This window comes from Bremia lactucae, linkage group LG9 (genome assembly GCF_004359215.1).
Source record: "Bremia lactucae strain SF5 linkage group LG9, whole genome shotgun sequence".
NCBI classification, from domain to species: domain Eukaryota; phylum Oomycota; class Peronosporomycetes; order Peronosporales; family Peronosporaceae; genus Bremia; species Bremia lactucae.
In genome coordinates, this window is record NC_090618.1 from 969,107 (window position 1) to 981,893 (window position 12,787).

A 12,787-nucleotide genomic window follows, 5' to 3' on the forward strand; every position below is an offset into this window, starting at 1 on the left:
GTAGAAGTTACTAGACTTCTAGATCCCGAGGGATTAATCCCCCGGCAGCCTGTGGATAAATCCCAGGAAGAAACCGAGACATTAAATGTCTTGGTTAATGATGGATCGAGAGTAGGCGCTTCTACTCTTGATCTGTATGCGCCTCCGAAGTTAACTTCGGAGATAACTCAATTACCAACCCTAGAACCTAAGCGGTTCTTGAGAGATCTGCATTGTGGGAAAATCAAGCAGATCTGCGTACTCGTCACAGAGGACGATTACGTAACCGACATTCGGTCAGCGGTAATTTTTGCAGAGAACGAACGGGTTCTCAGCAGCTCATCGATGGACGAAAGTGTCCTCGATGTGAAGACTCGGATTGAAAGATACAGTACTCAATCTTGGGAGTCACTCAAGGGAAATCCTCTATACGAGGATTTAATAGAATTCAGGGATGTATTCCCTGAAGCAGTTCCATGCGAGTTGCCTAAGGATAAAGGCACTCGACATGAGATCGAGCTCAAACCGGGCTCGAAGTACTGTGTCATGAAGCAGTGGCCACTGCCTCGTGAACAAGTACTTGCGATCGATAAATTCTTTACCGATCGATTAAAAGCGGGCAATGTGAGGGAATCAACCTCTCCACATAGCTCACCGACCTTCTGTGTGCGAAAGGCCACAGGAGGGTGGCGGATAGTGCACGCATTCAATAAACTGAATGCTGCAACGATACCGGCTCAAACGCCGATACCACGAAAAGACGTAATCATAGATGGTATGTCTAAGTATACGATCTTTTCGTCTATGCATCTGACAGATGGGTTCTATCAAATCCTTATGCGTGAGCGGGACATCCCGTACACAGCAGTGAGCATCCCCAGTGGGATGCTTTGTGAATGGCTATAGTCTTGGTCCACCAAATATGTGACCAGAGAACTAAACAATGATCCAGAGCCGATGAAAGTCGACAACGCTCGGCCATTTCATATGTCTTCTCGCGTTTATAACCGACGTCCAAATACATCAAAGTGTGCATACTGCAAAAAACTGGGGCACACGATTCAGCAGTGTTTAAGTCTAGGAACCAGCAAAAATGTCGCGGCAACGGATATCGCCGCGATCGTGCAAATGTCAACTATTTCGAGAGTGAGCAGCCAGTCGAAGCAGAAATTATCGCGACTGTGTGAAATGAAGCTATCACCACAGTAAGTGAAGCTGACTTTGCTTCCTTCACGGGAACAGATTTGATTGTCAAAAAGGTCATCTTGACGATCGCGCTGTTAATATAATGCTCGATTCTGGCGCCACATGCAATGTGGTGAAATTGGGGTTGCTGCTACGCGTTACGTCTGAAGTGGCAATTCAAGTCACTTGTTTCGACGTCACTAATACCACCAAATAGAAGATGAAGAAAGGAGTCGAAAATATCTAGCTGGAAAAAAGAGACAAATATTCGCTATGTCTCCCACTGGAAGGATCTCGTCGCCGATTTCAATCAGTGTCAACGAGAGATTAAATCGGGGAAAATGTAAGGACCAGTCAACTCAATGATTCCTTGACCACTTATTTCGATTTATCTTTTGAATTATTCATTTTCTTTAATTCAATTTTACATATACGCCATAATAAAAAGAAGCAAAAAAGGTTTGCGCAATTAGAGGAGATGATACTTAGTAATAATTAGATTTAGGATAGGCGATACCTTAGGAATATACCAAAAGTATCGGTTAGTAAAACTGAATTCTGAATCAGTCGTAATTTATCCTCGTTCCTGACAGTACTGCTAACAAGCATACTAATTCTCCACATGATTGCAAAAGCAACGACAAACTACCACTAGAATTCTACCTCGCAGTCTTATCGCGTCGGTTCTTTCACTGTATTAAAAACTCCTTCAAAATGACGTCCACAGTCAGCCGAAAATGCTTCAGCAACAAAACGAGCTGGCTCAATGACTTTATCTCGCCTTGCATCGCACACTTTTCTTTGTGCCTATTTCTTCCGCGTATTGAAAATTTAATAGCGACTTCCGGCACCAATCGTCGGATCAGTGCGTCCACTCACATTCGCAAAGTGGACCAAGGATTTTATCGATTGAATCTAAAATATTAGCAAAAAGTTGAGGTTACTCATCCTGGAAAGGAATTTAAAAATTTCTAGAAATAAAATTCAGTTTTATCTTCGCTCGCCAGATGATTAAAATTTACTAATCCAATGAATAGCGTAGATGAGGGCCTGATAGTAAAAGTTCTGTAAAACCTTGTATTCTTGATATACTGTATTTTTTCAATCGCACGCGCTCTTTAGACGAACTGGCCAATCGCATACTATTGTGGTCCCCATGAACACGAGCGGATGCTAGCCCTACTAAGTGTACACGTCCCGTCTGTCCGTGCCGTCAACTAAAAAGATGTAGCGGAGCTACCTCACTTTCAAAGTCCGAGGAAGACTTTCAGACTCAGAGAGTCACTTAATTCTATTGAACTAATGAATAGAAGAACTCCGGGACATGGCGCCTATCTGCGCACCACTCAATCAAGTCTTATGACGATTGGCTGGGCCAATCAATATAAATAATGTCTTATTGCACTATAAAACTTTAAGGAATTATAGTACAAGGGATTCAGGGGCTCGTAAAACCAAGTGGCAACTAGTGCCCAAGTGTAACGGGGCACTATGACTTGTGCTGTTTCAGTACAAGTCCACTTCGCACTGCTTCAGTTGCGAGTGGTGCCCTACGTTAATTGACGTACACTGTACATGCAGAGAAAAACTTCTCTTAAGGTAATTAGCTTAAGAGGGTAAAATGAAAACTGTATTAAATATGATTAAGTGTCTCTTGTTCTATCTTTGTAAATGCTAACTTAATTATAATCTAAAACTAAACATGTAAATGAATTGTTATCTCTATCTTATCTGTAACCCTCTCTTTGATTACTCCTACAGCTGATTAGTCTGCGGAATAAATATGTATAATGGTCTATACCTTTTTATGGATAAGAACTCTGAATAGTACTATATAAAGTAATATCCTCCAAATATTATCTACCTTTTAGATATTAATTAACAACCTTTAAGTGTTAATTTCATGTAACGATACACCCCGTTACATAACCCCTCCCTTAAAAGACAATCACTATGAATGTCATTGGATGGAGTGGTCGCTATGTGACCACCAAATTTTTATAACGATGTTGATTGGTCAGAACCATCATTTTAAATTCCATCGCATGAAGGATCAACTCATGCGGGGTGACGATAGTGCTGCGCCTTCGGCTGCGGTTCGTGCAGCCGCGGGTGCCGCATTGCTATCTCTTGCGGCAGACGAAACGTCTGCCGTAGTGTCTTCCACTCGCACAACACAAGATTTTGCAAGTGCACGTGGTGATTCACCACGTGAATACGACCCCTCTTTGGAGGTCGACTACGAATGCGAGTCGGATGAAGTGGCCGACTCGGGGAGAATGGAACAGTCGCCTGATATACGTTAGGCGGCTGACTATGAGCCTTCGAATGAGAGGGCTCATTTTGATAGACGAGTAAACAGTCTAATTGGATCCGACGATGAGGATGATCCCTCATCGCTCGTAAGATCTCCCATACGGTCACCTGCCCGTGTCTCTGTGCAAGATGACGACGATGGCGTAAGCCATCGTAAGAAACGTTCTTGTGGTACCTCTGCTTCAGTGGGCACCACTCAGGGGAGTAAAGACAGTAAAGTGTCCTATCTCGCTCCTGAAAAGAAATTGTGGCTTTTGCCAGAACGGCTTATCAATAGCTTGTCTGGAGAAATTACTCCTCACAATAAATATCCTTTATTTATTGCGACAAAGCTACATGGCCTTGATCCCAGCGCGAAGAACTTTCGCGGTGAGGAAGATTTCTATCTCGATGCTTTTCTGAAGCATCGATGGTTTAGTGGCAATAATAAGCGAGATAAAGTCTCGCTTATGCTCCATGGGTTACCCCTTGAACTGGTCTCGGACAGCATCCACACTTCACGTTGGAGGTTTGGCAATTCGTGTTCCGATCTCTCGGAACACGGCTGCATATGTCAACGTCTGATCATCCAGAGACAGATGGTTAGATGAAAAAAATCACGTCCTTGAAGATATACTTCAAGGTTACGTCCAATCGTATCCGAATTGGAGCGAGTTTTTACCGATGGTCGAAGTCGCCATTAATTATTCGGTGCATGAGTCTACAACGCATACCCACCCAATTAAAGGAATCCTCTTGTTTAAGATAGGTTGACTCCCACGAGCAAAGCCATTTTTGGCTCATGCTCTCACGCGTTAAATTTATCAACGACACCAATGATGTCGATGTCGAAGCAATCGACATCGAAAATGAGAATGATCTCATGGTAGTGCGCACAAAGTGCACTGAAAAAGACAAAATAAATGAGTCAGCAGAGGAATTGCTACTCATTGCTAACGCAGTGGACCGCCAGAAACGGAACGCAGACAAACATAGAAGAGCAGACGTTCTTTCATTTTAAAATTAATGTCCTAGTACTAGTCTCTACTGTAAACTTACCTAAGCGTGTAGTCACTAATGTGGGTAGCAGTAAGCTACTACCAAGTTCATAAGGCCTTTCCGTGTTCTGTATCACAGACAGAGGCAATGCGTACACAGTAGAATTGCCACGTAGGATGCGAACGCATCCTACATTTTATGTTGGTTGGCTCCGCCCCGTACCATCAGTACTCGGTTTCTTCCGAGGACGGATCTGACCACCCTTTTCAAGAATCCCCAAAAGCCTCTTGTGGTCACAAAACAGATTATCATGCCGGATCCGAAGATCCTCGAAACCGCGATGAGTTGACGACAGCTCATCACGTAGAGCGTGGTACTTCCGCTCGTACTACAACATGGAGTAAGCATTCTTCGAACGGTCTTCTAACCGTTTGATATAGTGAGCCTGCACCATCTGTCCCAACGAGTGACGCTTACCGCGCTTGAGCGAAAGAAGGCATTTCAAGTTGTCACTACTTTCTCAATTTTGGCGTTAATTATACACTGTGTACGCCAGGTGCCAGATGCTGCTATTGAGCAAACAAATAAGCACATTCCTTCCCGGTAAGTCTCATGAACATATATTGCGTGAAATTTATGTCTAAATGCTGCAATGTAACAAAATAGTTTAGCGGGATACATCATTCAGCAGATGCGGCTAGCACACAAAGGATCTCAGTTGAAGCTAGAATTTAGCTCCTGTACATGGACTTTGAAACGACAAGTACCCACCGAGCTACCTCTGTGTGTGCAGCATCGATGTGCAACTCTCTTGAACTTGAATCTTTTATGAAAAGTTAGCCTTGCATCGCAGATAATTGATCTAAAATCGTATTATCGTAAGTTTTTATTAACATGTACGTTAAATTACACATAGAAGCCACAGTCAAATTGTTGTCATCTCTATCAAAGAGAAACAGCTGCCAAGTGAGAAAAATGCCATACCAGCTATCTTCCACTATGCTACGTTGAAGTACAAGTACTTATAACTGTAAATTCCTGCAACAACGGTCTATGCCACGAATAACAGCAGGCCAAGCGAAGGACTCGCGTCCGCCAACAGGGGTGTCGCATGTAGGGCACGGAATCGCTTCGCTTCAGTACAGAACTTGCTTGCGAAGCTTCACAAGAATGTATTAATTTTAAAGCACAAAATCTCAGTACCATACCGAAAGAATCTTAGGTATCCGCTAGGATTGGACGCGAGTCCGTACAGTGCTATTGCTATCCGCCTTGCTCGACTTGGTGTCGAAAACAACCGAAGTTATTGGCGACAATACAACACACCAGTACAGTGCACATTTCAAGCATGTAGTGCCGCCATATTGGCCCGCGTGTGCCATTGTCCAAGCAATGGCCACCATCTGTACAAAAAGTAAAGTCCCATCTTACGAGCAGACTCTTAGTGGTCAGCTTGCACCAGTGCCCCACAAACCATAATGCAAGATAAAGTTTACCATTTCTCATTGCTCGGCTCTATCCTACACTCCGAAAGCCCATGACACGCGAACGTCAGTAGATAGTGTATACTTTTCTGCTAGTTAAGACTTGAGACGTTTCGGTGTGTATGGGCGGACGAAGTCCCCGAGTCAAATGCGCAAAGATCGGACATGACCGCCGTCTTAAAACAAGTCATTCGAAGCGCATAACTAAGAAAGCAAACAAACAAAAAGCCTTAGCCTTGTAACCAACATTAGCTCTTCCCCTTCTGACATCAAACGTATGACACTGAAGAACGTAAACAGTGTGGAAGACAAAACTCACATGACTACTTGCCAGCATCTCCCAATGTCATCGACAACACTTCGAAACGTCTCCTCCTTTACATCGTCTCCCGCCTCATGTGAACGAAGCAAGAAGCGCCCACGCAATGCACAAATGATAGACGATTATGAATGCGAAGCATCTCCAAAGAAGATGAAAAAGCGCTTGCGGTGGTCTACTATGACGATTCACGAGTTTGGGATTGGATTAGGAACTAGCACGGTGCCTGGCCAAAGCGGTCCATCTATCGGTTTGAGCGAAAAACCTGAGCTTACATGGACCACGAAGGTAGGGGAGATGGCCGAGCGTGTTGAGGGCGTGCATCGCTTTGCGTCTGAGGAGCGCATGCGATTGCTGGAAGGCGCGGGTGTGAGCGAGGGCATAATTCTGCGGTTTTCGAGAGAAACAAGTATTATTAATTGTTCGCATAGGCAGACACTCCTGGAAGATATTGCTGCGAAGAAGGAGGCTAGAAAGCTTATCTGGCAGCAAGAGCAGCAATGCAAGGCCGAGTCGCCTCGCTTTGCATGTGCGTCTCCGATACAAAGTCGCATTCAAATGATTTCGGTAAATCACGTTTAGCAATAGTAGACGCATATAGCTTAAGCAAGTCAAATTAATTTCAGAGCTAACGAATATTCTGACGTCACCCTATTAAGATGCGCTCACAGACTCGAACCATCTTGATTACTGCAATTATCTTGCCGTGTTAAACGTAGCAATCCGAGGATTTCGACCCTAGCTGTAACTTTACTGTCTCGGAAATCGCATCAAACCTTATAGCATCGTCAAAACGACCTCGGTTCTATTGTACTCTCATCTGTTGCGCATCTTCGATGGTCGACACGCTGGAAAAATTGGAATTTGGACAAAGAAGATGAGGAAAGAAGAAAGGAGGCCAAGGCGCAGTCATGAAAGCGCGAATCCATCGTTGTCTCGCTATCGGACATAATTAAGTGGATGCGAATCGATGTATTTGCGAACTAGTCACGTCGTGTACGCTTAAAACATTCTCAACCTGATTTGTCAAGATGGAGTTTTGGCTGACGACGTGGCGCAGTGTTGTCGCCATGTTTAAACTCGCCGTCCAAGGATTTGAGTGTGGGCCCTGGGCCGTTCGCAACTCGCCAATGATGCTCTTTGCTTCGACTTATGCTATAATGCTCATCGCAGCCAACAATGGCTAAATAATTCATGGATTTCAAAGCCTTGGCGTTGGACTCAATTGTAGTAGATTGAGACTTCTTGGCCTTCAAAATAACACTTCTTTCCTCCAAGATATAACTTTTCAGCTTTTCTTGCCACATTTTCTTTTTTCGGTTGAGCTGAAATGGCGAGACAACTGCGGTTACGTTCACCTTTAATCGTCACGTGGCTGACGACTGTTGGGCCTTAAAATACGCAAGGTACCGTCGATATTATGCGAACAAAATAATAAAAAACAAAAACGAGGAGACCAACATCACACATACTAGAATCGCATTTGCCTTTGTCGACTCGGACGTTATAACAAAGAAGGTATTACATGGTTCTTGTTGATAAACATAATGCGTCAGAAATTATTTAAGATTTTTCGTGTTTACAAGCGAACGGTGCGAGCAAAGACCATAATGTGCTGTCGTTAGCAGTTGTCTCGCCTCTCGTCAAGGAGGTGCAATTCTCAAGCTGCTAATGAATCGCGTATCACTGCGGACATCAGAGTTACATTCAAACCATATCTCGTACTTTACCTTCGAGATGGCTTAATGTGGTGGCGAGACTTTGCTAGACACGCTATTTGAATTAAAGCACAAGGGAAGCTGTGGCCATGGCGTATCAGGCATTTGAGGAGGTTTGCTCTTTCTGCTGCTTTTCTCGCTCATAGTGAACACCATCCAATGCTCAATGGCTTGCCTTCGTACCAGTCAGAACGCCTGCTCGAGGGCTTGGAACGTTCCGAACAGCATTTCATTTTTTTGCGTCGAAGCACTGGCCTTGCGTCCAGCTTTGTGGCGATTCTTCGAGCAGAGCCACGCAATGCTGCTGCCATGACTCTTCCAAAATGGGCCCCGGGCTGTTCGCAACTCGCCAATGATGCTCTTTGCTTCCACTTGTGCTACAATGCGCGTCGCATTGTTGGCTAAACAATTGTTGGCTTCCAAAGCCTTGGCGTCGATTGTAAAAGACACGGACGCTGCGTCCGTGCTACTGTTGCTCTGTGCTAAGCTTCTTCGCGGTATCCGTCGTGCTAAAGACTTCGCCGCGATATCCCACACCACTGTCCACAGTATTCTTACTCAAGTTCGACATCTCGCAACAGAACACTTGGCTAGAACAAGGCCATCGACGGTCCGTTCTACTTCGGTTCAAGTGAAACTTTCCAAGTCAAAGCATCCCAAGTACTTTCATGAATCTTGTTGCTATGGGCAGAACCAGACACTCCAGGAATTAACGTCTTAATTCGAGCCAGTGCTATCGCTATTATTGACATGGTCATGCACTTTTACGCCCACGACGTTTCCAGCGTACGTTTCTTGTTCGCAACGGATGCAACTAGGAACACATTTGTTCAGACGACCAAAGACAGTCAAGGAGAACCTGAGCGGCAGTTGCTACAACGATGTACCTTGCATCGAGACGCTGCGTTGGCACTGACAACACGTCCAGGAATGTACGCATTGCATCTACTAGCATTAACTTGTTCAATGCTGTCGTCAAGGAATTCCTCGTATCCAACGTGCTATAGATTTGGTAGAAGGCTATTAAGCAGTTTGCTCACAAGCAGATCATAGCCGACTTGACGCTAAAACGAAACGTCGAGGTGCAAACTATATTTATTCATCGCTTTCAAAGTGAAACACATTCAAAGATTTGAGCTCGACTGCTACAGCTACTGGAACAGTGTTCATTAGACCAAGCAAGTCTCGAAACCCAGATGCAATTACACACGGAACTCGTATGTACTTTAAACATCTCAGCAGATCCTTGGGTCCTCGCACCAGTGTTAAAGCTGCTAGCCCTTGTTGTCAATTCGACTAGCAAATTGTTACTATTGACAATACAGCGTTGTGTCAGACTTTATGCCAAGAAATTGAACTGCGGTCACACGAATCTCAGCCACTGCTTCTGCGACTGCTTCAAGACGATGACAAGCGTGTGAGAATAAAGGCACGTCATGCTGTTCTCTATGCGCTTTTATTTGTCACAGAGAAGTCAGCATTTCACGTCGATTCGTCCACGTCGGATGCAGCAATTCTACCGGTTACCACAAATTTTGACTGACAACGTTAATTCACGACGCGCGAGCGTGTGTTGGTAAGGAAAATCAGTAATTAGGAGATTATTTACTATCTGGATGTGTTTGCACCTCTGGTTGGACTTGTGGCCCCCGCTGTCGCGATCCTGACGTCTTCTTTGCATCCCCCATCGACTGAGCTCTTTTCGTTAGCGAACAAAGTTTGCGAACTTGCTCGAGAAGCGGGTCAGTTTACAGCAAAGACGATGGAATGCACCCTTTTGAAATTGAAAATCGAGTGGCTTGACCACAGAAGGTGTTGAACCAGTGATTGAAAAAAAATAGAAATTAAATTAGAAGATATGAAACTATAGAGACTTGCTGTGTTTGACCCCGGATTGGGCTGCCTCGACCAGTATGTTGGTGACGCTGACTTCGTTATGATTGGACTATTATTAATATCAATATAAGATCTTGGTCATCTGTCAAAACTTGTGACTTATACCTTGCATAAATTAAGCCAATCATTTTGTAGATTACTAGCCATCATATCGTTGGTCAGAATCTATCCGTACCTCTTCAGCTCTTTCCAATATCCCTCATTCCAGAATCTGCCGCGAAAAGGAGAGATGGTAACTCTTCTGTGTGTCATCGTTGGTGTTGCCGGAAAAGCGTTCTCTGTCGACATTGATGACAGTAAATTTGTTGGCCACTTAAAGGACAAGATTAAGGAGAAGAACAAAAACGAGCTGGATAAGTTTGACGCCAAGAAGCTGCAGCTTTTTTTGGCGAAGACAGCGGACAACAAGTGGTTTTCTTCTTTCTCAGAAGACGTGAAGAAGCTGAAGGAGGGCGAGACGACTGCTCTTGTCGAAGCGCTCACGAGTCAAGACAAAAAGCTACAGGGAGAACATCCGCTGGAGGACGTGCTGATCGGAATGGAACGTCCCTCAGCTCGCCAAATCCATGTGCTAGTCATCGATCCGGAGCAAGAAAACGATCCATTGAATTCATTTTCATCAATGATGGAAATTTTTCAAATATTGGTGTCACATATGCTTACGGCGGCGCCAACGACGAAGACAACTAGAAATATATACTTCAAGCGAAACCTGTGCCAGTATTATAATTGCTATCAGCGGGAGACAACCTGGGTACGATGTATGCTTCTCAATGTCGCTTTTCCAAACTCCCTCGTGACTGCGTCACATTTGTTTCGGCGCAGCAACGAATATGTGGCGGATAAGTTTGTGAAGATATCGGATATTGACGACGTGAAGAATGGTATGTTGCTGTTCAAGCCGTTAAAGTACGCGTACGACCATTTTCATATCAGCTTTGTTCGTGATAATACTGGCGCCTTTCGTTTGAAGCTTTTTGACCCAAATATCCGGAACACGCGTCTCATTGATATGGTTACCGACAAATGTGAAGACAAAAAGGTGCTTCATGAGGCACAGATTACAGAGCTTCTTGAAACCATATCGCTGACGCAAGGATCATGCGAATTTAATCTAAACACAACATTTGGTGACGTGGATGGCACCGCTTTGGCATTTATTGGCCCCGAGCGACCATTTAATCGATGTTTGAACCTTCAGGCAAGAGTGGCACGCGTCTTGGCATTGAAAAATGGTTGGATCGAAGAATCGTATGATTTCCCAGACTTTTGGTCCGATGTTGACCTGAACGATAAAATGGATTTTTTTCATCGCAGTCTTCTGGAAGGGTGAGGTTAGTTAAGCCACTTCATTGGCACTTGTTATTATTTAAAATAAAGCGCGGACCTGCAACAGGAACGGCTGTTGTTGGACTCTAAATGTAGTAGATTGCGACTTCTTGGCCTTCAGAATAACACTTCTTTCCTTGAAAATACAACTTTCCAGCTTATTTACCACATTTTCTATTTTCCACGCTGAGCTGAAGTTGCGACATAACTGCGGTTACGTTCACCTTTAATCGTCATATGGCTGACGATGCTGTTGGGCCTTCAAATAGGCAAAGTGCCGTCGTTTAAAGGCGAACAAAATAACAAAAAAACGAGGAGACCTACATCACAAATACTAGAACCGCATTTGCCCTTGTCGACTCAGACGTCAAAACAAAGAAGGTTATTCATAGTTCTTGTTGAAAAATATAATGCCTCAGAAAATTATTTTGGTTTTTGTCGTGTTTACAAGGGTTTCCCTTACCGAATGGTGCGAGCAAAGACGATCATGTGCTGTTGTTAGCAGTTGGCTCGCCGCCCGTCAAGGAGGTGCGATTCTTAAGCTGCTAATGAACCGCGTATCATTGCCCACCCTTTCAGACCATGTCTCGTACTTTACCGTCGAGATGGCTTAACGTGGTGGCGAGACTTTGCTAGACACGCTTTTTGAATTAAAGCACAAGGGGAGCTGTGGTCATGGCGTATCAGGCATTCGAGAGGGTTGTGCTGTTTTCCTCGCTTATAGTGAACACCACTCAGTGCTCAATGACTTGCCTTCGTACCGGGCTGAACGCCGTTCCGAACAGCATTCCATTTTGCGTCGAAGCTCTGGCTATGCGTTCAGCTTTATGGCGGTTCTTCGAGCAGAGCCACGCAATGCTGCTGCCGTAAATTCTCCCAAAAGTCATGGCGACTTTTTTTTTGCTGCGGCTTGCAGGTGACGACACGGACACTGCATAGGAGGACTCTTTACACGAGCACCATTCCTTGCGGCGTGCTCGAGTGCACGTTTAAACATTCTCAAGCAGATTTGTCAAGATGGCGTTGTAAGTAACGACGTGGCGCAGTATGTTGTCGCCATGTATAACTCGCCGTCCAAGGATTTGGGTGTGGGCCCTGGGCTTTTTGCAACTCGCCAATGATGCTCTTTGCTTCCACTTGTGCTATAATACTCATCACAGCCAACAATGGCTAAACAATTTATGGATTCCAAAGCCTTTGTGTCGATTGTAAAAGACACGGACGCTGCGTCCGTGCTATTGTTGTTCTGTGCTAAGCTTCCTTGCGGTATCCGTCGAATTAAAGACTTCGTCGCGATATCCCACACCACTGTCCACGGTATTCTCACTCAAGTTCGTCATCTCGCAACAGAACAGTTGGCTAGAACAAGTCCATCGACGGTCCGTTCTACGTCGGTTCAAGTGGAACTAACCAAGTCAAAGCATCCCAAGTACTTTCATGAATCTTGTGGCTATGGGCAGAACTAGACGCTCCAGGAATTAACGTCTTAATTCGAGCCAGTGCTGTCGCTATTATTGACATGGTCATGCACTTTTACGCCCACGACGTTTCCAGCGTACGTTACATGTTCTTAACGGATGCAA

At 44.6% G+C, this 12,787-nt stretch overlaps 1 protein-coding gene across 1 annotated transcript; it reads left to right on the forward strand.

Annotated features, from left to right (window-relative positions):
* Positions 1–10,104: 10,104 nt before the first annotated feature.
* CCR75_008777 (uncharacterized protein) lies at positions 10,105–11,208 on the forward strand (the record flags this gene model as incomplete). The annotated part of the gene is made up of 1 exon (XM_067966826.1): positions 10,105–11,208. The coding sequence occupies one exon, from the start codon at positions 10,105–10,107 to the stop codon at positions 11,206–11,208; it is 1,104 nt and encodes a 367-aa protein (XP_067814243.1).
* Positions 11,209–12,787: the final 1,579 nt, after the last annotated feature.